This window comes from Liolophura sinensis, chromosome 5, assembly GCF_032854445.1.
Source record: "Liolophura sinensis isolate JHLJ2023 chromosome 5, CUHK_Ljap_v2, whole genome shotgun sequence".
Classification (NCBI taxonomy): domain Eukaryota; kingdom Metazoa; phylum Mollusca; class Polyplacophora; order Chitonida; family Chitonidae; genus Liolophura; species Liolophura sinensis.
The window spans coordinates 18,699,130-18,725,971 of record NC_088299.1 but is presented as its reverse complement, the minus strand read 5'-3'; the positions used below and the strand labels follow the sequence as shown (position 1 = coordinate 18,725,971).

The following is a 26,842-nucleotide window of genomic DNA, read 5'->3' as shown; positions in this document are numbered from 1 at the left end:
TTTCCCTGTACTCGTCCAGTTTCCTCAACCCTCGTCCATGTATATGAGGGCTGCTCCTGGCTGTGGCTTTGTCAGGAGGCTTGATGTGGTTTCCCTGTGCTCGTCCAGTTTCCTGAAATCTCGTCCATATATATGACTGCTATGATAAATCGGAGGAGATGGTTACTATGGCGTTAAAAACCAAGTTGATAAATTCCAGTTTAAATTGGTGAAAAGCCTTTGTTGTGATTGCAGACACATTGGCTGTGTTAGCACGGACTGTAGGTGCCAGTGCCTTCCTGCCTTTGTCCAGAGAATGTGTACAGATGGGGCTCAACTTGATAGAGAACGTCAATGACCCAGATCTACGCAGATGTGTGTACGGACATGTAATACATAATACATAAGCTGATATACGTGGGCTTTTGATATACATAGCAAACAACATAACTTAAAAGACAAATAAGTTTTTATGAGTATCTTATGAAGTTGTTTTAATATCCTACCTTTTTGTGAAATGTTTTTTAGCCACTCTTAATATGATAATTTAAAAAAAAAATGCTGCTTTTGTCAAACTGGTGGACATTTAACTTCGCGAATTCTGCTGAAGAAGCTGTCAATGGGGTACATGCCTGATCCCTCTTATATACCTGGTGTTTGATGGCTCAAGGACTCTGTGGTTATGGTGGTATTTTTGTTTAGGTATGGCCTGTTTGCTGCCCTGTCCACCCTTCTCAAAGCTGATGTGGCAGAATTTCTCCCACAGATGGTCCATTTGATGACCGAGTCCATTATGTCTGTGGAGGGAGTACAGGTGGGAAGACGACCTTGACATTCCTCTTCATAATATCTGAACTTAATCATGAAAAACAATAGCTGTCATGTTTTTCATGATTTCCAAGCTTACTTTCAACTTGTATGTTTTAACTTCTTATATCTTTGGAAGGTCAAAATATATGTACAGGTGGCTTGTTTCGTGTCTTTGTTTTGAATACCAGAGCAGCGCCCAATAGTGATAGTGCAAGTTTTGCATGTTTGACACTGCATTCTCTTGGGTTCTGAGAAGTACACCTGACTAGCTCGCGAGAAGTCGAGCAGGTGAACGGTTGTGGAAAAAAAAAATTCAAGAACAGACATTCATAATTCCTTTCTTTCAATTAAAGTAGTAAGATTTCATTTTACTTCTACCTGACCAAAGCAGTAAATGCACACAGGTGTGTTTGCATTGGCACTTGTAATGTTATGTTCTGATTTTATTTCCACAGGCCCATTTAGCAGATGAAAAGAAGAAGATAGATAACTTGTTGAATGACACAGAAGTGAGTGATAGTGAAGATATAGCCGAAGAGAGTGAAGAGGAAGAAGAGGACCTCAAAGGGTGAATATTGGGGTATTTCATGCTTGGCTTTGACAAAGAGTTTTTTACTGGGTTTTGACAAAGAGTAGTAATGGTATATTCTTTGTTTTGACAAAGTATCTGAGTACTGTGTGTTGTTTTTGGCAGGGTGTCAGTAGAGAATGCATACCTCGATGAAAAGGAAGACGCCTGTAGCTCATTGGGAGAGTTAGCGGCTAATGCAGGGTGAGTATCTACGTGTAGGATGGCTTGGGGATGTTATTATGTAGCCATCACATTGGTCACGTACTACAACTTTATCAGAAAGTATCTAAAAATGGCTGTTTTTCTCCAACCTAATAAAACAATAATTAACGTGTATGCCCGATGGATGTAATGGCAGTAGCTACATGTACGCTTAGTACAGCTCTCTGGGCGGCCTGGAAAAGGAATATTCCGGCCTGGATACTGATGTATTCTCCATCCAGTTGGGCGGCCTGGACAAGGAATGTTCCAGCCTGGACACTGATGTATTCTCCATCTAGTTGGGCGGCCTGGACAAGGAATGTTCCAGCCTGGATACTGATGTATTCTCCATCTAGTTGGGCGGCCTGGACAAGGAATGTTCCAGCCTGGATACTGATGTATTCTCCATTTAGTTGAGCGGCCTGGACAAGGAATGTTCCAGCCTGGATACTGATGTTTTCCTCCATCTAGTTGGGCGGTCTGGACAAGGAATGTTCCAGCCTGGATACTGATGTATTCTCCATCTAGTTGGGCGGCCTGGACACGGAATGTTCCAGCCTGGATACTGATGTATTCTCCATCTAGTTGGGTGGCCTGGACAGGGAATGTTCCAGCCTGGATACTGATGTATTCTCCATCTAGTTGAGCGGCCTGGACAAGGAATGTTCCAGCCTGGATACTGATGTATTCTCCATCTAGTTGGGCGGCCTGGACAAGGAATGTTCCAGCCTGGATACTGATGTATTCTCCATCTAGTTGGGTGGCCTGGACAGGGAATGTTCCAGCCTGGATACTGATGTATTCTCCATCTAGTTGGGCGGCCTGGGCAAGGAATGTTCCAGCCTGGATACTGATGTTTCCTCCATCCAGTTGGGCAGCCTGGACAAGGAATGTTCCAGCCTGGATACTGATGCATTCTCCATCTAGTTGGGCGGCCTGAACAAGGAATGTTCCAGCCTGGATACTGATGTATTCTCCATCTAGTTGAGCGGTCTGGACAAGGAATGTTCCAGCCTGGATACTGATGTATTCTCCATCTAGTTGGGCGGCCTGGACAAGGAATGTTCCAGCCTGGATACTGATGTATTCTCCATCTAGTTGGGTGGCCTGGACAGGGAATGTTCCAGCCTGGATACTGATGTATTCTCCATCTAGTTGAGCGGCCTGGACACGGAATGTTCCAGCCTGGATACTGATGTATTCTCCATCCAGTTGGGCGGCCTGGACAAGGAATGTTCCAGCCTGGATACTGATGTATTCTCCATCTAGTTGGGCGGCCTGGACAAGGAATGTTCCAGCCTGGATACTGATGTATTCTCCATCTAGTTGGGCGGCCTGGACAAGGAATGTTCCAGCCTGGATACTGATGTATTCTCCATCTAGTTGGGCGGCCTGGACAAGGAATGTTCCAGCCTGGATACTGATGTATTCTCCATCTAGTTGGGTGGCCTGGACAGGGAATGTTCCAGCCTGGATACTGATGTATTCTCCATCTAGTTGGGCGGCCTGGACAGGGAATGTTCCAGCCTGGATACTGATGTATTCTCCATCTAGTTGGGTGGCCTGGACAGGGAATGTTCCAGCCTGGATACTGATGTTTTCTCCATCCAGTTGAATGAAGTTTTTCCTCAGTATGCTGTAACCAATGATTCTGTTGCCAGTTGTTTACACAAGACACAAAGCAGGAAAAAAGTTTTCACATAAACCTTTTAGTAACATTTTGCAAGAAACTAGGAGGTACACGTATATATCTGGTTGCATATGCTTGAAAAAAAACACATGCTTTGCCATTGAGTTTACCATTGATTTGACCTTGTTGTTGTTTGTAGGCCAGCGTTTATGCCGTACATGGAGAAGAGCTTTGCCCAGTTGTTGCGCATGCTCTCTTACCCAGCTTCCAATGTGAGGAAGGGCGCTGTGATGGGAGTGGGGTCTCTCTGCACGTGCCTGGCTAATGAGTATCACCAAACCAAATCGGAGGAAACAGGAACAGGTGTGTTGGACATGTGACTGTATTACATAACATGATAATTGGAAGTAGCATTCAACTTTTTTGGGAGGGATGAAGGTGTGAGGGATGGGGTGGTGGGTTTTGCATGAAAACCCAAGTGATGATTGGCCTTTAATGGGCACTGTTTGTTGACACCATTTTATGTGGAAAAACTAGAATTGATCCATCTGTGTCTTTGCTTTGGTTTTGTGCTTGTGTGAGAGTGGAGAAATAGATACACCAGAGATCACAGTTCCTGTGACAGGAGACAAAATGTGACACAAGACACAATTTGTGAAATTTTGGGACAATTTCAATGTGACTGTCACTGAAAGCAAAAAAGGCCGGTCAGAAGTATGAGTGTTCTTAGCTGTAACCCTATACTCACTGTTTGTAGTTGTTGTTGTCGTTGTTTCAGCCCTAAAGACCATGACAAGCACAGTAATACCCAAACTGCTGGAGATCATAGAGACAGAGCCAGAAAGGATCGTGGTCATGACAGCGTTTGAGACTCTAGAGGAGATCATAGACAAGGCCAAACTGGTGTGCCTGGAGGTGGAGGGCACCGTGGAAGCTATTCTAACTGTCATCAAGAAGATCTTCTCACACAAGGTAGGCTAAGTCATTAGCTACAGCAACATGTACAGCATGAGGCGTGCCTGGAGGTGGAGGGCACCGTGGAGGCTATTCTAACTGTCACCAAGAAGATCTCCTCAAACAAGGTAAGCTAAGCCATTAACTACAGCAATTCACATAGAGCATGAGGCGTGCCTGGAGGTGGAGGCTATTCTAACTGTCACCAAGAAGATCTCCTCAAACAAGGTAAGCTAAGCCATTAACTACAGCAATTCACATAGAGCATGAGGCGTGCCTGGAGGTGGAGGCTATTCTAACTGTCACCAAGAAGATCTCCTCAAACAAGGTAAGCTAAGCCATTAACTACAGCAATTCACATAGAGCATGAGGCGTGCCTGGAGGTGGAGGCTATTCTAACTGTCACCAAGAAGATCTCCTCAAACAAGGTAAGCTAAGCCATTAACTACAGCAATTCACATAGAGCATGAGGCGTGCCTGGAGGTGGAGGCTATTCTAACTGTCACCAAGAAGATCTCCTCAAACAAGGTAAGCTAAGCCATTAGCTACAGCAATTCACTTATAGCATGAGGCGTGCCTGAAGGTGGAGGCTATTCTAATTGTCATCAAGATCTTCTCACACAAGGTAGGCTAAGCCATTAGCTACAGCAATTCACATAGAGCATGAGGCGTGCCTGGAGGTGGAGGCTATTCTAACTGTCACCAAGAAGATCTCCTCAAACAAGGTAAGCTAAGCCATTAACTACAGCAATTCACTTATAGCATGAGGCATGCCTGGAGGTGGAGGCTATTCTAACTGTCACCAAGAAGATCTCCTCAAACAAGGTAAGCTAAGCCATTAACTACAGCAATTCACTTATAGCATGAGGCGTGCCTGGAGGTGGAGGCTATTCTAACTGTCACCAAGAAGATCTCCTCAAACAAGGTAAGCTAAGCCATTAACTACAGCAATTCACATAGAGCATGAGGCATGCCTGGAGGTGGAGGCTATTCTAACTGTCACCAAGAAGATCTCCTCAAACAAGGTAAGCTAAGCCATTAGCTACAGCAATTCACTTATAGCATGAGGCGTGCCTGGAGGTGGAGGCTATTCTAACTGTCACCAAGAAGATCTCCTCAAACAAGGTAAGCTAAGCCATTAACTACAGCAATTCACTTATAGCATGAGGCATGCCTGGAGGTGGAGGCTATTCTAACTGTCACCAAGAAGATCTCCTCAAACAAGGTAAGCTAAGCCATTAACTACAGCAATTCACTTATAGCATGAGGCGTGCCTGGAGGTGGAGGCTATTCTAACTGTCACCAAGAAGATCTCCTCATACAAGGTAAGCTAAGCCATTAGCTACAGCAATTCACTTATAGCATGAGGCGTGCCTGAAGGTGGAGGCTATTCTAATTGTCATCAAGATCTTCTCACACAAGGTAGGCTAAGCCATTAGCTTCAGCAATTCACGTACAGTATGAGGCATGTATGTTCAACTGAAACAGTGGTTCAGGCAGCTGTATCAAAAAATGGAAAGTAGACATAGTTTTCTGTCTGAATGATAAATGATAAGACTGAGGCCTAAGCTGTTTGTATTTCAGGCATGTGAGCTGTACACCTGGCAATTTGGAATGGGATGCAGTATATCTGTAAATTTGGAAGGCAACATGTACTTTGATCTCCCAATGAGTGTGAAGTTGAACTTCAAGCCAGAAATTCTTTGTAGGATAACGTAGTGATTCCCAGTTTCTATCCATTGTCATGTGTCCCTGCATTCCCCAATGTCTGTCCATCGTCATGTGTCCCTGCATTCCCCAATGTCTGTCCGCCGTCATGTGTCCCTGCACTCCACAGTGTCTGTCCGCCGTCATGTGTCCCTGGATTCCACAATGTCTGTCCACCGTCGTGTCTTTCTGCATTCCCCAATGTCTGTCCACCGTCATGTGTCCCTGCATTCCCCAATGTCTGTCCGTCGTCATGTGTCCCTGCATTCCCCAATATCTGTCCACCGTCATGTGTCCCTGCATTCCCCAATGTCTGTCCATTGTCATGTGTCCCTGCATTCCCCAATGTCTGTCCACTGTCATGTGTCCCTGCATTCCCCAATGTCTGTCCACCGCCATGTGTCCCTGCAATTCCCAATGTCTGTCCACCGTCATGTTTCCCTGCATTCCCCAATGTCTATCCATCGTCATGTGTCCCTGCATTCCCCAATGTCTGTCCAGTGTCATGTGTCCCTGCTTTCCCCAATGTCTGTCCACCGTCATGTGTCCCTGCATTCCCCAATGTCTGTCCACCGTCATGTATCCCTGCATTCGCCAATATCTGTCCATCATCATGTGTCCCTGCATTCCCCAATGTCTGTCCACCATCATGTGTACATGTAAGTGAAAAGTTCTTAAGCATGGCCATCAATCAGTCAATGTCTTTGCTGCAGACATCGTGTCAGGATGGAGATGAGGGCGATGATGCTGACCAGGAGGCCGAGTACGACGGAATGCTCATCGAGTGCGCCGGCGACATTCTCCCAGCCATGGCGCGCGTCATGGGAGGACAGAACTTCCTCCCTATCCTCTCAAATTTCCTTCCAGACCTCCTCAGGAAACTGGTATGTAGCATTGACCTGGCAAACTGGCACCTTGTCATCACAGACACAAAAGCTGTTGTTAACAAAAGGGCAACTCGTGGTCAAGATAATCCGAGAGATTTCAGGATACCCTTGAAGTTGATGTCAGTTACATGTATCTTTTTACTGACATAATGCATCAAGGAATTAGACACACTGGTATTTGTCTGTCTGTCAGACAGCTGACATAATGCATCAAGGAATTGGACATACTGGTATTTGTCTGTCTGTCAGACAGCTGACATAATGTATCAAGGAATGAGACATACTTGTATTCGTCTGTCTGTCAGACAGCTGACATAATGCATCAAGGAATGAGACATACTTGTATTCGTCTGTCAGACAGCTGACATAATGCATCAAGGAATTAGACATACTTGTATTCGTCTGTCTGTCAGACAGCTGACATAATGCATCAAGGAATTAGACATACTTGTATTCGTCTGTCTGTCAGACAGCTGACATAATGCATCAAGGAATTAGACACACTGGTATTCGTCTGTCTGTCAGACAGCTGACATAATGCATCAAGGAATGAGACATACTTGTATTTGTCTGTCTGTCAGACAGCTGACATAATGCATCAAGGAATTAGACACACTGGTATTTGTCTGTCTGTCAGACAGCTGACATAATGCATCAAGGAATGAGACATACTTGTATTCGTCTGTCTGTCAGACAGCTGACATAATGCATCAGTGAATGAGACATACTTGTATTCGTCTGTCTGTCAGACAGCTGACATAATGCATCAAGGAATGAGACATACTGGTATTCGTCTGTCTGTCAGACAGCTGACATAATGTATCAAGGAATTAGACATACTTGTATTCGTCTGTCTGTCAGACAGCTGACATAATGCATTAAGGAATTAGACATACTTGTATTCGTCTGTCTGTCAGACAGCTGACATGTATCAAGGAATTAGACATACTTGTATTCGTCTGTCTGTCAGACAGCTGACATAATAAGCTGGGTAAACTTCTGTACTTGTTTAAATGAGAAGACAACAAATAATATAACCAGAGTTATTTTGGAAGAAGGGTGTAAACATACCTAAATGACCACAGCCACATATGTCTGAAAGACAAAGAAATGTATGAGTGATGTCTGCGGAAACAGCTGTATATAAGGTTACAGAAAAAACTCTCGTCTGCAGACAGCTGATCGCGCTTTTCATTTTCTCACTGCACACTTTTTAGTTTACTTTAAACCAGGATAGCTTGGATGTGCAGCATCACAAGAACCCAAAGATATGCCTTTTTAACTTGATGCAAACTGCTATGTCAGTACATGTATACCTGCAGGTATAGTAACTCGTCCTTTAATAGTGTCATCAAACAGCGATGTTAATATGCTTGTTAACTCACTGTGTATGCTGTCGTCTTATCATATCAAAACAATCTCCCAGTGTCTTCATCATTTCAAAACAATTCTACCAGTGTCTTCATTATATGAAAACAATCTCCCAGTGTCTTCATCATATGAAAACAATCTTCCAGTGTCTTCATCATATGAAAACAATCCTACCAGTGTTTGTCTACATCATATCAAAACAATCTGTCAGTGTTGTCTTCATATCAAAATAACCTCTCAATGTCTTCATCATATCTAAACAATTTGACTTCTGAGAGGGCCTTGTGGCTGGGAGAACGCAGGAGTAAACAAAGTGATGTACATGTGGGGTGGGTTCAGGGAACTGAGTAAATGAATGATCAGTGGCTAACCTGGAGGGTGAGAGGACTTGTAGACTAGTGTAATAAAGTGGTGTGCATGTGGGGTGGATTCAGGGAACTGAGTATATGTATGATCAGTGCCTAACCTGGAGGGTAAGAGGACTTGTAGACTAGTGTAATAAAGTGATGTACATGTGGGGTGGATTCAAGGAACTGAGTATATGTATGATCAGTGCCTAACCTGGAGGGTAAGAGGACTTGTAGACTAGTGTAACAAAGTGGTGTGCATGTGGGGTGGATTCAGGGAACTGAGTATATGTATGATCAGTGGCTAACCTGGGGTAAGAGGACTTGTAGACTAGTGTAATAAAGTGATGTACATGTGGGGTGGATTCAAGGAACTGAGTATATGTATGATCAGTGCCTAACCTGGAGGGTAAGAGGACTTGTAGACTAGTGTAACAAAGTGGTGTGCATGTGGGGTGGATTCAGGGAACTGAGTATATGTGTGATCAGTGGCTAACCTGGGGTAAGAGGACTTGTAGACTAGTGTAATAAAGTGATGTACATGTGGGGTGGATTCAGGGAACTGAGTATATGTATGGTCAGTGGCTAACCTGGAGGGTAAGAGGGCTTGTAGACTAGTGTAATAAAGTGATGTACATGTGGGGTGGATTCAGGGAACTGAGTATGTGTATGATCAGTGGCTAACCTGGAGGGTAAGAGGGCTTGTAGACTAGTGTAATAAAGTGATGTACATGTGGGGTGGATTCAGGGAACTGAGTATGTGTATGATCAGTGGCTAACCTGGAGGGTAAGAGGGCTTGTAGACTAGTGTAATAAAGTGATGTACATGTGGGGTGGATTCAGGGAACTGAGTATATGTATGATCAGTGGCTAACCTGGGGTAAGAGGACTTGTAGACTAGTGTAATAAAGTGATGTACATGTGGGGTGGATTCAGGGAACTGAGTATGTGTATGATCAGTGCCTAACCTGGGGTGGGGGGGTGCGGTAAGAGGACTTATAGACTTGGGCCCAGTTGTTCCAAAGTGTATTAGCTAAAAGTGGTATTAAGTCAAGTTTATAATTAAGATTTTTAGACAAATTTGGCAGCCAACACAGCTGACCAAAGTCTAACAGTAGCAGACTTAGTTCATATGTAATATACCGTTATAATTATTTTTGGGCCAAGTGCAAAATTGAGGACTTGGGTTAAAGTTAAATCTGGTATTAAGTCTTCAAACAGTTTTGAACAACCGGGCCCTGTGTAACAAAGTTTAACATTCATGTTTCACCTGGTGTGTTGTATGTGTCAGAGAGAGACGAGCTCTGTACCGGAGAGGTCCTTTGCGATCGGGACGCTGGCTGAAACTGTGGAGGCATGTGGCTCAGCGTCGTCCAGTCTTGTCGACGTCCTGTATCCAGTCTTCATGAAAGGGCTTCGGGACGAGGATGAGGAAGTGCGCAGCAATGCGGCTTATGCAGTCGGCATCCTCGTCTCCAATGGAGGCCACAATCTACATCCGTATCCTTTCTACAGTTTACTGTGGCAGCGAAAATGGTCTGTAAGCTTGAACCCCTCTGACCAGCTCTGTAGCACACTCCTCAGAAGTCAGGCGATCTCATACAGTGGACAACTGATCTCACAGTGGACAGCTGATCTTACACAGTCGACAGCTGACCTGCAGCAGACAGTGGCCTCTGTGACAAAGGTAGTTAGCGTGCCAGCGCAACACAATGTTTGTGAGATTCCCTCAGGTTCTGCTGGGTTTCCTCCACCACAATACCATCGTAAAAGTGAAATATTCTTGAGTACAGTGCAAAACACCAGTCAAAAAATAAATAAACATGCAGTAGACAGCTGATCTCGCATGGCAGACAGCTGATCTCATACCGCAGACAACTGATCTTGTACAGGAGACAGCTGATCACATGGCAGAAAGATGATCTCAAACTGCAGACAGTTGATCTCATACAGCAGACAGTTGATCTCATACTGGGGAGAGCTGATCTCGTACATCGGAGAGCAGATCTCATACATCAGCTGACCTCATACAACAGACAGCTGATCCCATAGAGCTGACAGCTGATCTTACACAGCAGACAGTTGATCTCGCACAGCAGACAGTTGATCTCACACAGCAGACAGTTGATCTCACACAGCAGACAGTTGATCTTGCACAGCAGACAGTTGATCTCGCACAGCAGACAGTTGATCCCGCACAGCAGACATTTGATCTCGCACAGCAGACAGTTGATCTCGCACAGCAGACATTTGATTCTTCAGAAAACATCTAATCTCGTACAGCTGATACATGTACATGTAGCTGACATCATACAGCTGATACAGGTACATGTAGCTGACCTCATACAGCTGATACATATACATGTAGCTGACCTCATACAGGTGATACAGGTACATGTAGCTGACATCATACAGCTGATACAGGGACATGTAGCTGACCACATGCTGCTGATACAGGTACATGTAGCTGACATCATACAGCTGATACATGTACACGTAGCTGACATCAAGCAGCTGATACAGGTACATGTAGCTGACTTCATACAACTGATACATGTACATGTAGCTGACCTCATACGGCTGATACATGCACATGTAGCTGACCTCATACAACTGATACATGTACATGTAGCTGACCTCATACGGCTGATACATGCACATGTAGCTGACCACTTACAGCTGATACATGCACATGTAGCTGACCTCATGCACCTGATACATGTACATGTAGCTGACCTCATACAGCTGATACATGCACATGTAGCTGACCTCATACGGCTGATACAGGGACATGTAGCTGACCTCATACGGCTGATACATGTACATGTAGCTGACCACATACAGCTGATACATGTACATGTGGTTGACCTCATACGGCTGATACATGTACATGTAGCTGACTTCATGCACTTGATACATGCACATGTAGCTGACCTCATACAGCTGATACAGGTACATGCAGCTGACTTCATGCACTTGATACATGCACATGTAGCTGACCTCACACAGCTGAGACAGGTACATGTAGCTGACCTCATGCACCTGATACATATACATGTAGCTGACATCATACAGCTGATACAGGGACATGTAGCTGACCTCATACAACTGATACAGGTACATGTAGCTGACCACATACAGCTGATACATGTACATGTAGCTGACCTCATGCACCTGATACATGTACATGTAGCTGACCACATACAACTGATACAGGTATATGTAGCTGACATACAGCTGACAGGCTGGTGGTCTTCTCTGGGTGCTCTGATTACTCCAATCTTAAAGCTGAACCCATTTCAGGAGAGAAGAAATGTTGTATATGCCATCAAAAAAAAAAAAATGGCATCAAAATATATGAAACTAAAAGTCTTTGAACCAACATTCATTGAAGTAATACCATAATAAATGTTGCAGTATTTTGGCCTGACACGTACTTTATAATCTTCTTGTTGGTATATGCTTCAACTCATCCATGATGACAGCTGGTCTATCAGATACATGTATCATTCCTGACGTCTACTTAGCCATTACCCTGAAGTCCTCAAAACTCTGTTTGATGTGCTCGGCAAGGAGAGTAATGGACGAGTCATTGATAACATCTGTGCAGCCGCCTGTCGCCTCGTCTCAGTCAATAGTGGTGCAGTGCCTCTTGATCAGGTAAGAGCCAGCAATAATGCTGCAGTGACACTGTACCAAATTGTTAGTCCAGGGCCTGCAGTAAGGCTGTTGTCTTGATCAGACAAAAGTCACAAATGTGACATGTTTCCAAATTGTTAGGCCGGGGCCTGAAGTAAAGCTGTTGTTTTTTGATCAGACAAGTCAGAAATGTGACATATTGCCAAATTGTTAGTCTAAGGCCTGCAATAAGGCTGTTGTCTTGATCAGACAAGTCACAAATGTGACATATTACCAAATTGTTAGTCCAGGGTCTGCAGTAAAGCTGTTGTCTTGATCAGACAAGTCACAAATGTGACATATTACCAAATTGTTAGTCCAGGGCCTGCAATAAGGCTGTTGTCTTGATCAGACATGTCACAGATGTGACATATTACCAAATTGTTAGTCCAGGGCCTGCAGTAAGGCTGTTGTCTTGATCAGACAAAAGTCACAAATGTGACATGTTTCCAAATTGTTAGGCCGGGGCCTGCAGTAAAGCTGTTGTTTTTTGATCAGACAAGTCAGAAATGTGACATATTGCCAAATTGTTAGTCTAAGGCCTGCAATAAGGCTGTTGTCTTGATCAGACAAGTCACAAATGTGACATATTACCAAATTGTTAGTCCAGGGTCTGCAGTAAAGCTGTTGTCTTGATCAGACAAGTCACAAATGTGACATATTACCAAATTGTTAGTCCAGGGCCTGCAATAAGGCTGTTGTCTTGATCAGACATGTCACAGATGTGACATATTACCAAATTGTTAGTCCAGGGCCTGCAATAAGGCTGTTGTCTTGATCAGACAAGTCACAAATGTGACATATTACCAAATTGTTAGTCCAGGGCCTGCAGTAAGGCTGCCAGGAGGTAATACCAAATGGTCAAGGTAAAAGCCTGTAATATTGTAATATGTACACATACATGTTGTGCAAACCAGGGTCAGAGGGAATTTGAGTGTGCGTTGTTTGATAATGTGCGCATATGATTTGGTTCATGTATTATTACAGTGAAGAAGAGTGAGAAAGATGACTACTAGGTATGATATGGTTGACGTTCTCAGGTTATTCCCGTCACAGTGCAGTGTTTACCTCTGAAAGATGACTACTAAGTATGATATGGTCGACATTCTCAGGTTATTCCCGTCATAGTACAGTGTTTACCTCTGAAAGATGACTACTAGGTATGATATGGTTGACGTTCTCAGGCTATTCCCGTCACAGTGCAGTGTTTACCTCTGAAAGATGACTACTAGGTATGATATGGTTGACATTCTCAGGTTATTCACGTCATAGTACAGTGTTTACCTCTGAAAGATGACAACTACATGTAGGTATGATATGGTTGACGTTCTCAGGTTATTCCCGTCATAGTACAGTGTTTACCTCTGAAAGATGACTACTAGGTATGATATGGTTGACATTCTCAGGTCATTCACGTCAGTAGAGTGTTTACCTCTGAAAGATGACTACTATGCATGATATGGTTGACGTTCTCAGGTTATTCCCATCACAGTACAGTGTTTACCTCTGAAAGATGACTACTAGGTATGATATGGTTGACGTTCTCAGGCTATTCCCGTCATAGTACAGTGTTTACCTCTGAAGGATGACTACTACATGTAGGTATGATATGGTTGACATTCTCAGGTTATTCCCGTCATAGTACAGTGTTTACCTCTGAAAGATGACTACTAGGTATGATATGGTTGACATTCTCAGGTTATTCACGTCATAGTAGAGTGTTTACCTCTGAAAGATGACTACTAGGTATGATATGGTTGACATTCTCAGGTTATTCCCGTCACAGTACAGTGTTTACCTCTGAAAGATGACAACTACATGTAGGTATGATATGGTTGACGTTCTCAGGCTATTCCCGTCATAGTACAGTGTTTACCTCTGAAAGATGACTACTAGGTATGATATGGTTGACGTTCTCAGGCTATTCCCGTCATAGTACAGTGTTTACCTCTGAAAGATGACAACTACATGTAGGTATGATGTGGTTGACGTTCTCAGGTTATTCCCGTCACAGTACAGTGTTTACCTCTGAAAGATGACTACTAGGTATGATATGGTTGACGTTCTCAGGCTATTCCCGTCATAGTACAGTGTTTACCTCTGAAGGATGACTACTACATGTAGGTATGATATGGTTGACATTCTCAGGTTATTCCCGTCATAGTACAGTGTTTACCTCTGAAAGATGACTACTAGGTATGATATGGTCGACATTCTCAGGTTATTCACGTCATAGTACAGTGTTTACCTCTGAAAGATGACAACTACATGTAGGTATGATACGGTTGACATTCTCAGGTTATTCCCGTCATAGTACAGTGTTTACCTCTGAAAGATGACTACTAGGTATGATATGGTCGACATTCTCAGGTTATTCACGTCATAGTACAGTGTTTACCTCTGAAAGATGACAACTACATGTAGGTATGATACGGTTGACATTCTCAGGCTATTCCTGTCATAGTACAGTGTTTACCTCTGAAAGATGACAACTACATGTAGGTATGATATGGTCGACATTCTCAGGTTATTCACGTCATAGTACAGTGTTTACCTCTGAAAGATGACAACTACATGTAGGTATGATACGGTTGACGTTCTCAGGCTATTCCCGTCATAGTACAGTGTTTACCTCTGAAAGATGACAACTACATGTAGGTATGATATGTTTGACGTTCTCAGGTTATTCCCGTCATAGTACAGTGTTTACCTCTGAAGGAAGACTACGATGAGCAGGCTACAGTATTCAGGTGTTTGACACAGATGTATACATCTGGAAATCAACAGGTAAGGCCCAGGGTCAGGAAAACTAAGTGATGATCTAAAATGTTGTTCTCCCCATCACATCCTCACTAGTGAAATTGACTATTCGTATCCAGCTCAAACTGCAGCTGAAAGTCAGGATGTTCATCAAATACAATGTATCAGGTTTTCTTCAGGCCTTCACAGGTTTTTGTCAGGCCTTCACAGGTTTTTGTCAGGCCTTTACAGGTTTTCTTCAGGCCTTCACAGGTTTTTTTGCAGGTTTTCTTCATGCCTTTACAGATTTTCTTCATGCCTTCACAGATTTTCTTCAGGTCTTCACAGGTTTTCTTCAGGCCTTCGCAGGTTTTCTTCAGGTTTGCAGGTTTTTTTTCAGGTTTTCTTTAGGCCTTCATGGGTCTTCTTCAGGTCTTTACAGGTTTCCGACATCCTGAAACGTGCGGCTGACCACAGCTGCGTAAGTGAAATGTGCTAACCTCTAGAATACAGTGTTAAGCTTTTATATTCAAATAAATAAGTAGATGTGTTGTATTTTGTGTTCTACAAGCGAGCTGACACTAAAAAAAAATTCAAAAATGGAATGAAAATCAAACTGAAAACCCAACCTTTAATTTTGTCGAGTGTTAATATTTTTATGATTTGTTATTTTTCTGAGCCCTCTGATCATGTAAACGTGTCTTCAGCAGGAAAACTTACTGGGACATTTCACATTTCCCAGATAAAGATGACCTTTAAGTTTTGTTTTTATACACTGCCCCTGCATTGGAAGAGATTTATATGTGCAAGTAAACTAAAGTGTTGGTCACAGTGCTCCAGTTACATGCCTGAGTGACATGGAGTGCCAATGCTATAATTAACAGTTTCAGGCAGAATACACGTAATGCATAATTCTTCAGCACTACTTTAAATATTATTTAATTGAATAAATGAATCAAGCCTCCTTAATTTGACCATGAGAAAGGCTGTATTTCCATCAATTGCCTAATGCGTTATCAGACAGGTTTATTTGGTCATGCATGTCATCAGGATCGTTCCAGGCAAAACATGAAACTAAACAATAAATGAAAAAGCTAAGAAAATAAATAAAGCAATAAATATATTAATTGTAACAAAGTGTGAAGCTCTTTATAGATATCATTATTGACAATAGTACTTAAAAACTAACAAATTAACTGATTTAAATGTTTCTTATTCTGCAGTTGATCCAGTATGTACCCCAGCTATTAAAAGTGGTATCCCAAGTCCTAGGGACCATTGAGGTGAATGAAGGTAAGTTTTTCAGATAATGGGCCAGAACTGCCGAGAAACGGCTGCACTTCCTTAATCTGACACAAAAGACACACACCCTAAATATGTATAAATGGATTACCATGTTTAGATTGAAGGCGCATGTTTTGGTGTAATTTTGGTGTGTTTTGGTGAGAGGGTAAGGCACTGATATTGCAACATAGCTGACCCTTAGGACACAAATCTCAAGTAAACATAGTTGCAAACATGTTTGTTGTTTCCCCTAAGGTATGGCATTTAGCTAGATATAGTAGGAGATGGAACAGGTAATAATGGAACGTTTCATGTTTTCCTTTTTGATGATGATATGTATTTTTAGGGACACCCATTAAAATTGTTCAGAGTTTTATTAGTTTTCTTCCTTTTTTTGAAAGCTTTAAGAACTGTAAAAAGGAAAGTTTTTGTTGGATGTTGTTGAAATTTGATAATTTTAGAAACAAGGTTATGAGGCAAATTTTTGGCTGGTTTTGGTTAACTTGGTCACATGACATGGCAGCCGTCCTGAGTTTTGATCAATAGTGTATTGAACTGAAGTTTTTTTTTTTTTTTTTTTTTTTTTGATTGGTGTTTTATGCCGTACTCAAGAATATTTCACTTATACGACGGCGGCCAGCATTATGGTGGGTGGAAACCGGGCAGAGCCCGGGGGAAACCCACGACCATCCGCAGGTTGCTGGCAGACCTTCTCACGTACGGCCGCCAGCATGAGCTGGACTTGAACTCACAGCGACCGCATTGGTGAGAGACTCCTGGGTCATTACGCTGCGCTAGCGCTTTAACCGACTGAGCCACGGAGGCCCCCGAACTGAAGTTTTGCATGTATGTATCTTCTAAAGGTGAGCCTTTTAGCAACCTTGCTGTCAGATTTGGTTAGTGTACATTATTGGTGTACTACTGACTGCAGTGAGATTTGGTTGCGATGTAGAAACAAAAGTGTATTGTGATTTACTTCTTGCTGTGACAGTCCATCCTAGCGATGCTTATTTTTTGGCATGTTGTTGTTTTTGACAGAGTCAGAAGAGGTGCTGGCAGAGTTTGTGAGAGCCGTGGAGAAGCAGTTCCCAGCTGAAGTCCAAAGTCTCAAAGCTGGACTCTCCCAGGAAAACAGAGCCAAACTAGAGGCTGCCACCAAAATGAGCTGATAAAGAATTAGGTTAGAGTTTTATTACAACAGGTGAAATGTTTGTTACATTCTCATGCTGATGATAAATGTGGTGGTCTAAAGCAGTTGGAATTGACAGGATTGAAATTGTGCTGCTAAGTGTTTAAACATGTGATATTTCTTTCTTTTAATCTTATTTTATTTTTATTTTTTTTAATTTTAAAGTTATAGATTTATGTTTAATGAGGGCATTTGAAGGCTAATTGCATGCCACTAACATTTTACCTGTAATTGCAGAATATTGCTTTCCTGTTATTGATCTGCGCAATAAACTTTTTTTTTCGCGGAGATACTGTGAGGTATCCTGTTTTATTTTCTTTTTTTTTTCAGCATTTTTTTTTTCATTTAGTAGCTGGACTGAACAGTTCCTTACTTTGAAAGTTTTCACAAAATGACAAAAATAATAAGTACTTGCCTCATTTATGCTACTTGTTCTTCCCAGTATGAGTTTGTTATACAGGTTCCTGTATTTGCTATTATAATGCCAAAATTCCAAGATCCCTGTACCGGGTATATGTGATGAAGACATTGAGGCACGTGCAACTGGTAACATGCATTATAAAAAAAAAATTAAACAATTTTATTGATATTAAGATTAATAGTAACTTTATGTTGATGAGTTCTGTATCTCCAGAAAATTAGCTGACTGAATAATTTCAAATTCACTCTCATTCTCTCTGTTGTGTGAAAGGGATGTTCATCTTCAAAACTAATGGGGAGAATGATAAAAATGGCTTACACCTTTAACTTTAACCCAAGACGAAAAGCCTCCTGGGCCTACTTTCACAAAAGTTAGTAAATCGGTTTTTCGTACCTTATGTCACATGCATATATTCTGCTGCCTTAAGACATTCTAATCTGGACAGCTTGTGTAAAAAAGTTTTGTGAAAGTGGCTCCTGGCCTTTTGTTGGCTGCTGTATCTCCTGGAAGTGGATTCAGTGCCAGCAGATTTTCTGTGGTCAGCTAGTTTCCGTAATGATCTGAAATACCCTCTACTTACCCGCAGTACTACAGAATATCTCTCGTAAAATGATATGGTTACAAGAAAATCTGTTGTCATTTGCTGACGTTGTGGAATTCTTGAATACTTCAACCAGAAATGTTGAGCTCCCAATAAAATAGCTTTATGTTCACGTATTTTCACCACAGTGCCTTCATGTCTTGTGAATTCTAAATGAGATTTGTTAAAGCGGCCTGGTTTGTCAGAAGAATGCAAAGTCAGAAGTGTCAGGGAGTAGGTAGTAGATCAGTGGTGTGGTGCATGACCACCAACCACGGGCACACCAGGTGTTGCTTCAATTGTGTCACTGGACGGACAATTGCTAGATCCCAGGATTTCTGTTGTTCCAAGGCTCTTGGTGACAACAGTGGACGGGGCTCGTGCGGATGCTTGTACAACATCAGCAATATGTAGTCACACCCGGAGAAGGTGCATCAGTAACGCTACAGGTTGGAGTGTACTCAGGCAATGTGGGTCACCTGCTGCATATGCTACAGGTTGGGGTGTACTCAGGGCAATGTGGGTCACCTGCTGCATATGCTACAGGTTGGGGTGTACTCAGGGCAATGTGGGTCACCTGCTGCATATGCTACAGGTTGGGGTGTACTCAGGGCAATGTGGGTCACCCACTGCATATGCTACAGGTTGTGTTGTAATCAAGGCAATGTGAGTCACCTGCTGCATATGCTACAGGTTGGGGTGTACTCAGGGCAATGTGGATCACCCACTGCATATGCTACAGGTTGGGGTGTACTCAGGGCAATGTGGGTCACACGCTGCATATGCTACAGGTTGGGGTGTACTCAGGGCAATGTGGATCACCCACTGCATATGCTACAGGTTGGGGTGTACTCAGGGCAATGTGGGTCACACGCTGCATATGCTACAGGTTGGGGTGTACTCAAGGCAGTGTGGGTCACCCGCTGCATATGCTACAGGTTGGGGTGTACTCAGGGCAATGTGAGTCACCCATTGCATATGCTACAGGTTGGGGTGTACTCAAGGCAGTGTGAGTCACCCACTGCATATGCTACAGGTTGGGGTGTAATCAAGACAATGTGAGTCACCCATTGCATATGCTACAGGTTGGGGTGTACTCAAGGCAATGTGCGTCACCCACTGCATATGCTACAGGTTGGAGTGTACTCAAGGCAGTGTGGGTCACCCACTGCATATGCTACAGGTTGTGGTGTAATCAAGGCAATGTGAGTCACCCATTGCATATGCTACAGGTTGGGGTGTACTCAAGGCAATGCGAGTCACCCGCTGCATATGCTACAGGTTGGGGTGTACTCAGGGCAATGTGAGTCACCCACTGCATATGCTACAGGTTGTGGTGTAATCTAGGCAATGTGAGTCACCCATTGAATATGCTACAGGTTGGGGTGTACTCAAGGCAATGTGAGTCACCCATTGCATATGCTACAGGTTGGGGTGTACTCAGGGCAATGTGGGTCACCCACTGCATATGCTACAGGTTGGGGTGTACTCAAGGCAGTATGGGTCACCCGCTGCATATGCTACAGGTTGGGGTGTACTCAAGGCAGTGTGGGTCACCCGCTGCATATGCTACAGGTTGGGTTGTACTCAAGGCAATGTGAGTCACCCATTGCATATGCTACAGGTTGGGGTGTACTCAAGGCAATATGAGTCACCCATTGCATATGCTACAGGTTGGGGTGTACTCAAGGCAGTGTGGGTCACCCGCTGCATATGCTACAGGTTGGGGTGTACTCCGGGCAATGTGGGTCACCCACTGCATATGCTACAGGTTGGGGTGTACTCAAGGCAATGTGGGTCACTAGCTGCATATGCTACAGGTTGGGGTGTACTCAAGGCAGTGTGAGTCACCCGCTGCATATGCTACAGGTTGGGGTGTACTCAGGGCAGTGTGGGCCACACGCTGCATATGCTACAGGTTGGGGTGTACTCAAGGCAGTGTGGGTCACCCACTGCATATGCTACAGGTTTGGGTGTACTCAAGGCAATGTGGGTCACTCGCTGCATAAATAACAACAATCAAATAAGTAAATGCTGTTTATCTGCAGCTACAGGCGCCCTATACTCCATGTATAGCCTTAATGTGGGCGGGAAGCCTTCTGTAGGAATGACTGAATTCAAATGCCATTGGTCTGTTGTGGAGAGAGTAGAAGCCCTATCCATCCAGGGATCAGGAATGGTCCTTACGTGTCGTCAGCCACATCACTGTTCACCCAAGCGGATCTACACTAGCTGATAATGCATGTGTATGACATACACAGAGATGTGGGCCTGAACGCCATCGACGCCATCGACGGAAAGAAGACATTCTTTCTCCATTCCTGAAATCATTTTTTAATAAAATAAGTAAGTACACAATAATTGGAGACTTTTATGATTGAAAAGGAAATTCTCTTTTCTCCAAGACGGATGTAGATGAAATGAAATCACAGTTAAACTTGTAACCATAAAACTTCACATACAACTTTACATGAAGTTCCGTCTCTTTACTAGATTCTGGTATTCCAATTACGCATAAATCTATACGTTCGATATAATGTAGGACCTATATAAGTAACAGATAATCTTCCAACTTCCGTAAATGTTTTCTACAATAGCTCTCCCTCTCCGCGTTTACGCTTGTGCAAGTTGGCATTTTGGCACATTCTCGAAAAACCATACTCGATACACATATATATTCATATTAAGGCCTATACAAGGGCTCGAGGCCTTAGGCGTAGATATATGATTGTTAGAACGACAACCTTTACTCACGTACACTGTATAAGGGTATTGCCTTTACTCACGCATAGGGATGTTGTCTTTACTCACACATAAGGATATTGTCTTTAATCACGTCTAGGAAACTGTCTTTACTCAGGTATAGGGGTATTATCCATGCTCGGTATAGGGATATTGTCTTAACTAACATCTAGAGTATTGTCTTTACTCGGGAATGAGGTATTGTCTTTACTCACGTATTTCAGTATTACCTCACACACCAACACTGGTGCATTTCAGTATTTCCTCACGCACTGACACTGGTGCATTTCATGATTCAGTTATTATCTACGCTGATTGAAACTTGGTGTTAGAATCAGAATTAGACATTCAAAACTATTAACATGTCAATAATCGTTAAGCTAGAAGAGCTGTTTTGAATTTAAAGAGTACACACAATCACTTGGACCTGTGGCGAGTACACCAGGGAAGTGATCGTAGATTTACTTGGCGTACGAAAAATCCAAGACAACAAGCAAGATAAGATTGTTTTTTTTTTAAATTAACTTGATATATTTGATATTGCAGTAGATAGTAATATTAAACCAGCTTATAGGACACATCACTCTGCCATCACTATAAAATGTAAATTTTCTAAATGGAGAGAGAGAGGACGGTCCTATTGGAAATTTAACTGCTCTCTATTGAGAGACAAACAGTATACACATAAAAATAAAATCTACTGTGTTGTAGACGAATATGCACTTAAGAAACACATTATTTACCCTAAACAGGTTGTCGGTTCAATTTGATGTCCATGGTATGCTCTTTAAGGAAACTTTACTTCTGAAATTAAGAGGAGAGAAAATATGCAGCAAGGAGAAAGAAACAGAGAACAGAGAGAAAAAGTTAAAAAAGGAAATTGATAGATTGGAGAGATAAGCTGATGTACATTTTAGAAACATAGATAATACTGTTATCATGGACCTAAGTGAATGAAAACTTGTTCTAGAAAATCTAAGAAAAGAACAGATTCATGGTATAACTGTGCGGGCTAGAGCCAATTGGGCAGATCAAGGAGACAATTAGACAACCATTAATGTACTTTCTCGCTTTAGAAAAACGGAACTATGTAAATAAGACAATATCCAAACTAACACTGTTTTCTGGAGAAAGTATTTTGGACGGTGAGAAAGAATACTGAGGGAAGAGAAAAAATACTATGTAACATTATGTAGTAAACAAGACGACAAATTGAGTAAAGTAGAAATAAACAAACTGAAAAACTATAAATTTGAAATAATGACGGAGGCCGAATCATCAAAATTAGGAGATATTACTTTTCAGGAATCATCAGATGCTCTTGAAAATAGGAAAAATGAGAAAAGCCCGTGCATAAATGGCTTTCCAGACGAATTTTTTAAGGTCTTCTGGAAAGAAATTGGTCCATTTGTTCCGTGAACTATCAACGAAGGCTATACCAAGGGTGAGCTTTCCATTTCTCAGCGGCAATGAGTAATCACTTGTTTATCACAGCCAGGGAAGAACCGTTGCTTTTTGAATAATTGGAAACCGATGACATTGTTGAATGTAGTTTATAAATAAGCCTCTGTGTGCATCACCAAAAAGATTAAAATTGTTTTAGACAGGTTAGTTGGTGAAGATGAGAAGCTAGGGCTTTGTTCAAGGCCGTAAATTGTTCAAGGAGAAAATATCGGGTTAATTTATGATATAATGCAAGTTTGTAAAGAAGATATGTCTGGTAGATATTGACTCTTGTCGATTTCGAAAAAGTTTTTAACTCGGTCTCTTGGACCTTCCTAGAAAGTGTTCTAGAAATATTTAACTTCGACGTGTAAAAACTTTGTATAATACTATCCAAACGTATATAGTTCAAAATGGACATTTGTCGGATTTTTTCAAAATGAACGAGGTTGCAGGGAGGAGATCCCTGCATCTCCGTATCTGCGTACCTTTTTATCTGCTGTGCTGAGGTTCTTGGAAATATGATTAGGCAAAATGAAAACATGCAATATTAGTCAATATCCTGATGATACCCAATTAATCCTTAATGGTTCTGAAGACTCTTTAAGACAAGCCCTTGAGAGCCTTGACACATTTTAGAAAGTATCAGGATTGAAATTAAATGAAGAAAAAACAATGGTATCTTGGATTTGGTCGCTAACAGGTTCTAAAATAAAGCTTTACAGTGATATAAATTTAGACTGGGTAACTGATTTTGATCTCCTGGGAATACATTTTTCAACGGTTAATATAGCTTATATATGGAAACCAAGTTACTTAGCTAAACTCGAAGATTTAAAAAAAGAACTCAGTAAGTTGAAATTGAAGAATTTAACCATACTAGGGACAGTTACAATTACTAAATAAGCTGCTTTGTCCAAGCTTACACACCTTTTCCTGGCTCTACCCAATCCACCAAATGGGTACATAAAGGAGGTTAATAGGGTTCTATTTAAATTTATTTGGGATTGGGGAAGCGGTAGGATTCAAAGAAAGTTATTAACCCAAAATTATGATACGGTTGTGTTAAGGGGATGGTAAATGTTACGAATTTTATCCATAGTTTAAAGTATCATTGATGAAAAGAATTTTTACAGGAAAATAAAAATGGAGTACTCTCCTGTTTCGACAAATCCTAGATGCTCATATGTTATCACTGGAGAAAATAAATACTAGTATTTGAAAAATATTGTCCAGGTAATTCATAACCCTTTCTGGAAAGATGTGTTTAGAGCTTGGTACGTCTGTCAGAGCAAAACGACCCCTGTAACACTAAGTATCTACCTCGATGAACCTTTATGGTACAACTATCGTTTTAAAAACTCTACCTTTTTTGTTAATTGGTGGTATAAGAAAGCGATCAGATATATCAGAGGTACAGTAGACACTGATGGAAAAAATAACGTCCTTTCAAGACTAAATAGGCTGTAAACGGTACATTTCTTCATTTCAATGAACTTGTAAACAGAATTCCATTATCATGGAAAAAAAACCTAAGTACAAAGCACAGGTACACAGTTAAACTCATCACATTTAGGTAAATCTCTAGGTGTATAATACAACATGGTCACAAATGTATATGTGTCCATTTGTTTGTACAACAGACGCCAAACTTAGAGCGAGTGAGTGAGTGCTTGGGGTTTAACGTCGTACTCAACAATTTTTCAGTCATATGACGACGAAGGAATCATTAGGGTGCATGCACGTGTAATTGTGCCTCCTTGTTGCAGGACGGATTTCCACCGCTCTTTTATTTAGTGCTGCATCACTGAGACGACTTACCGAAGGCAAGTAAGACGCCCCGCCCGAGCCATTATACTGATACGGGTCAACCAGTCGTTGCACTATCCCCTTCATGCTGAACGCCAAGCGAGGAAGTTACAACTTCCTCTTTTAAAGTCTTAGGTGTGACTCGACCAAGGATTGATCCTGGATCTACCGGTCCCGAAGCGGACGCTCTACCAACTGTGCTATCCGGGCCGGTCCAAACTTAGAAGTTTGCAGTATAAAATACTCCACAGAACATTAGGCAGAAAGTCTTTTCTGTTTAAGATCAATATTTCAGAAGATGACATTTGTTCATATTACCAAATGGAACGCAAAACAATAGATCATCTGTTTTGTACTGCCAAGTTGTATAAGGTTTTTGGCTGGAATTAAAACAACAGTTTTAAGTTCAAGAGCATTTTTACAAAAGCTAAAATACCAGTGCATCACTGAAAGCTTGGCTGCAACAACGAACCAGAACTTTGGAATATTTAACGCTAAGTAGACATTTGTAAATGATATAACTGAACGGGTTCACATTGTATAACTTATGTCTGGGTTACAAAGATAATAACTTGTCTGAATGGGTGTTATTACCGATACACTTTACGTTAGAGATTACAAATTTATTTTCAATGTTTTGGGGCTATATGTCAAAACCTCTGCCAAATGTATAATTCCTCCGAATATCTGTAAGACATATATTTGAAAGTGTATGTACTCTTATGTCATTCCCTGTGTTGTGCAAAATGAAGGGAATACTACTACTAATAATAATAATAATAATGGTGTATTTCCAATGTCAAAAGTGGAAACAAGACATAGGGCACGTAAAAGTGGAAACAATTAGTGCTCGCACTGAAAACAAATGTTGAAAGCAAAATAGAGCCATATTGAAAAGAAACAAGACGTGTTGTGAATGAGTGCTTGGGGTTTAATGTCGTACTTAACAATTTTTCAGTCATATGACCACGAAGGAATCCTTAGCGTGCATGTAATATGCCTCCTTGTTGCGGGACGGATTTCCACCCCCCTTTTATCTAGTGCTGCTTCACTGAGACGCCTTACCGAAGGCAAGTAAGTGGACCCGCCCGAGCAATTATACTGATACAGGTCAACCAGTCGTTGGACTATCTCCTTCGTGCTGAAAGCCAAGCGAGAAAGTTAAAACTTCCTCTTTTAAGGTCTTAGGTGTGTTTCGATCCAGGATTGACCCTGGATCGGCAGCTCCCGAAGCGGCAAGACGCGTTGTGAGTTGTGGGTTTAGAGGCACTGTACATTGCGGGCTAACTAGTATCAAGGGACGTAACTGTAGCGGGAAACTCGAACGACACGCCGTGAAGTTCAAGCACACTGCGAATCTCGCTGAACGAAATGCTATCTGGATAGAACAAATCAGGTACTCACCTTGAGGAATGGGTAAAATGTGGTTCAGTTGTGCCATTTCATGTTATTCTGTGTAAAATTTAACTGTAAAGTTGATTAATGCTGTAAAACTACCCTGTGTAGGGACATATGACTGCATTAGGCCTACAACATAGTATGGTTATCAGGTGTCCAAATTCCGCGCGAGGCACAAACCTGGGGCAAAATTCTTGCAGTTCGGACAGTATGCGACTTTATCAGTTACTAACTCTAATTTTTTTGTTTTTATCCAGCGTTATATCTGCTTTAAGCGTCTGCTGATGTGACACTTGTCAAAAATTGTGCATATCTGAATTTGACTGTATTTTACACCACACGACTGTCAACCCATTAAAATGATCCTCACAATACAAAGGAGTGAGTGAGTGCGTGCTTGGGGTTACTCAACAATTTTTCAGTCATATGACGACGAAGGATTCATTAGGGTGCATGTATGTGTAATGTGCCTCCTTGTTGCAGGACGGATTTCCACCGCTCTTTTATTTAGTGCTGCTTCACTGAGACGACTCACCGAAGGCAAGTAAGCCGCCCCGCGCGAGCCATTATACTGATACGGGTCAACCAGTCGTTGCACTATCCCCTTCATGCTGAACGCCAAGCGAGGAGGTTACAACTTCCTCTTTTAAAGTCTTAGGTGTGACTCGATCAAGGATTGATCCTGGATCTACCGGTCCCGAAGCGGGACAAAGCAAAGGACATACAGCCCATATCCACACTATGAATACATAGAACATACAGCCCATATCCACACTATGAATACATAGAACATACAGCCTGTATCCACACTGTGAATACATAGAACATACAGCCTGTATCCACACTGTGAATACATAGAACATACAGCCCATATCCACACTATGAATACATAGAACATACAGCCCATATCCACACTATGAATACATAGAACATACAGCCCATATCCACACTATGAATACACAGAACATACAGCCCATATCCACACTATGAATACATAGAACATACAGCCTGTATCCACACTGTGAATACATAGAACATACAGCCCATATCCACACTATGAATACATAGAACATACAGCCCATATCCACACTGTGAATACATA

At 42.1% G+C, this 26,842-nt stretch overlaps 1 protein-coding gene across 2 annotated transcripts in view; it reads left to right on the top strand.

Annotated features, from left to right (window-relative positions):
* The window catches only part of LOC135465698 (importin-4-like), a 47,345-nt gene extending 28,551 nt beyond the window's left edge, over nt 1–18,794 (top strand). Inside the window, exons 14-25 of one of the 2 annotated variants that reach the window (XM_064743011.1) lie at nt 235–358; nt 682–793; nt 1,245–1,357; nt 1,484–1,561; nt 3,391–3,554; nt 3,970–4,163; nt 6,566–6,736; nt 9,749–9,957; nt 11,985–12,117; nt 14,818–14,922; nt 16,098–16,167; nt 17,197–18,794. In XM_064743011.1, the coding sequence (XP_064599081.1) occupies nt 235–358; nt 682–793; nt 1,245–1,357; nt 1,484–1,561; nt 3,391–3,554; nt 3,970–4,163; nt 6,566–6,736; nt 9,749–9,957; nt 11,985–12,117; nt 14,818–14,922; nt 16,098–16,167; nt 17,197–17,327 (1,604 nt within the window). In that variant the 3' untranslated portion in view covers nt 17,328–18,794. The remainder of the gene's footprint in view (nt 1–234; nt 359–681; nt 794–1,244; nt 1,358–1,483; nt 1,562–3,390; nt 3,555–3,969; nt 4,164–6,565; nt 6,737–9,748; nt 9,958–11,984; nt 12,118–14,817; nt 14,923–16,097; nt 16,168–17,196) is intronic. The other variant, XM_064743010.1, reaches the window with a different exon arrangement.
* The last annotated feature ends 8,048 nt before the right edge of the window (nt 18,795–26,842 follow it).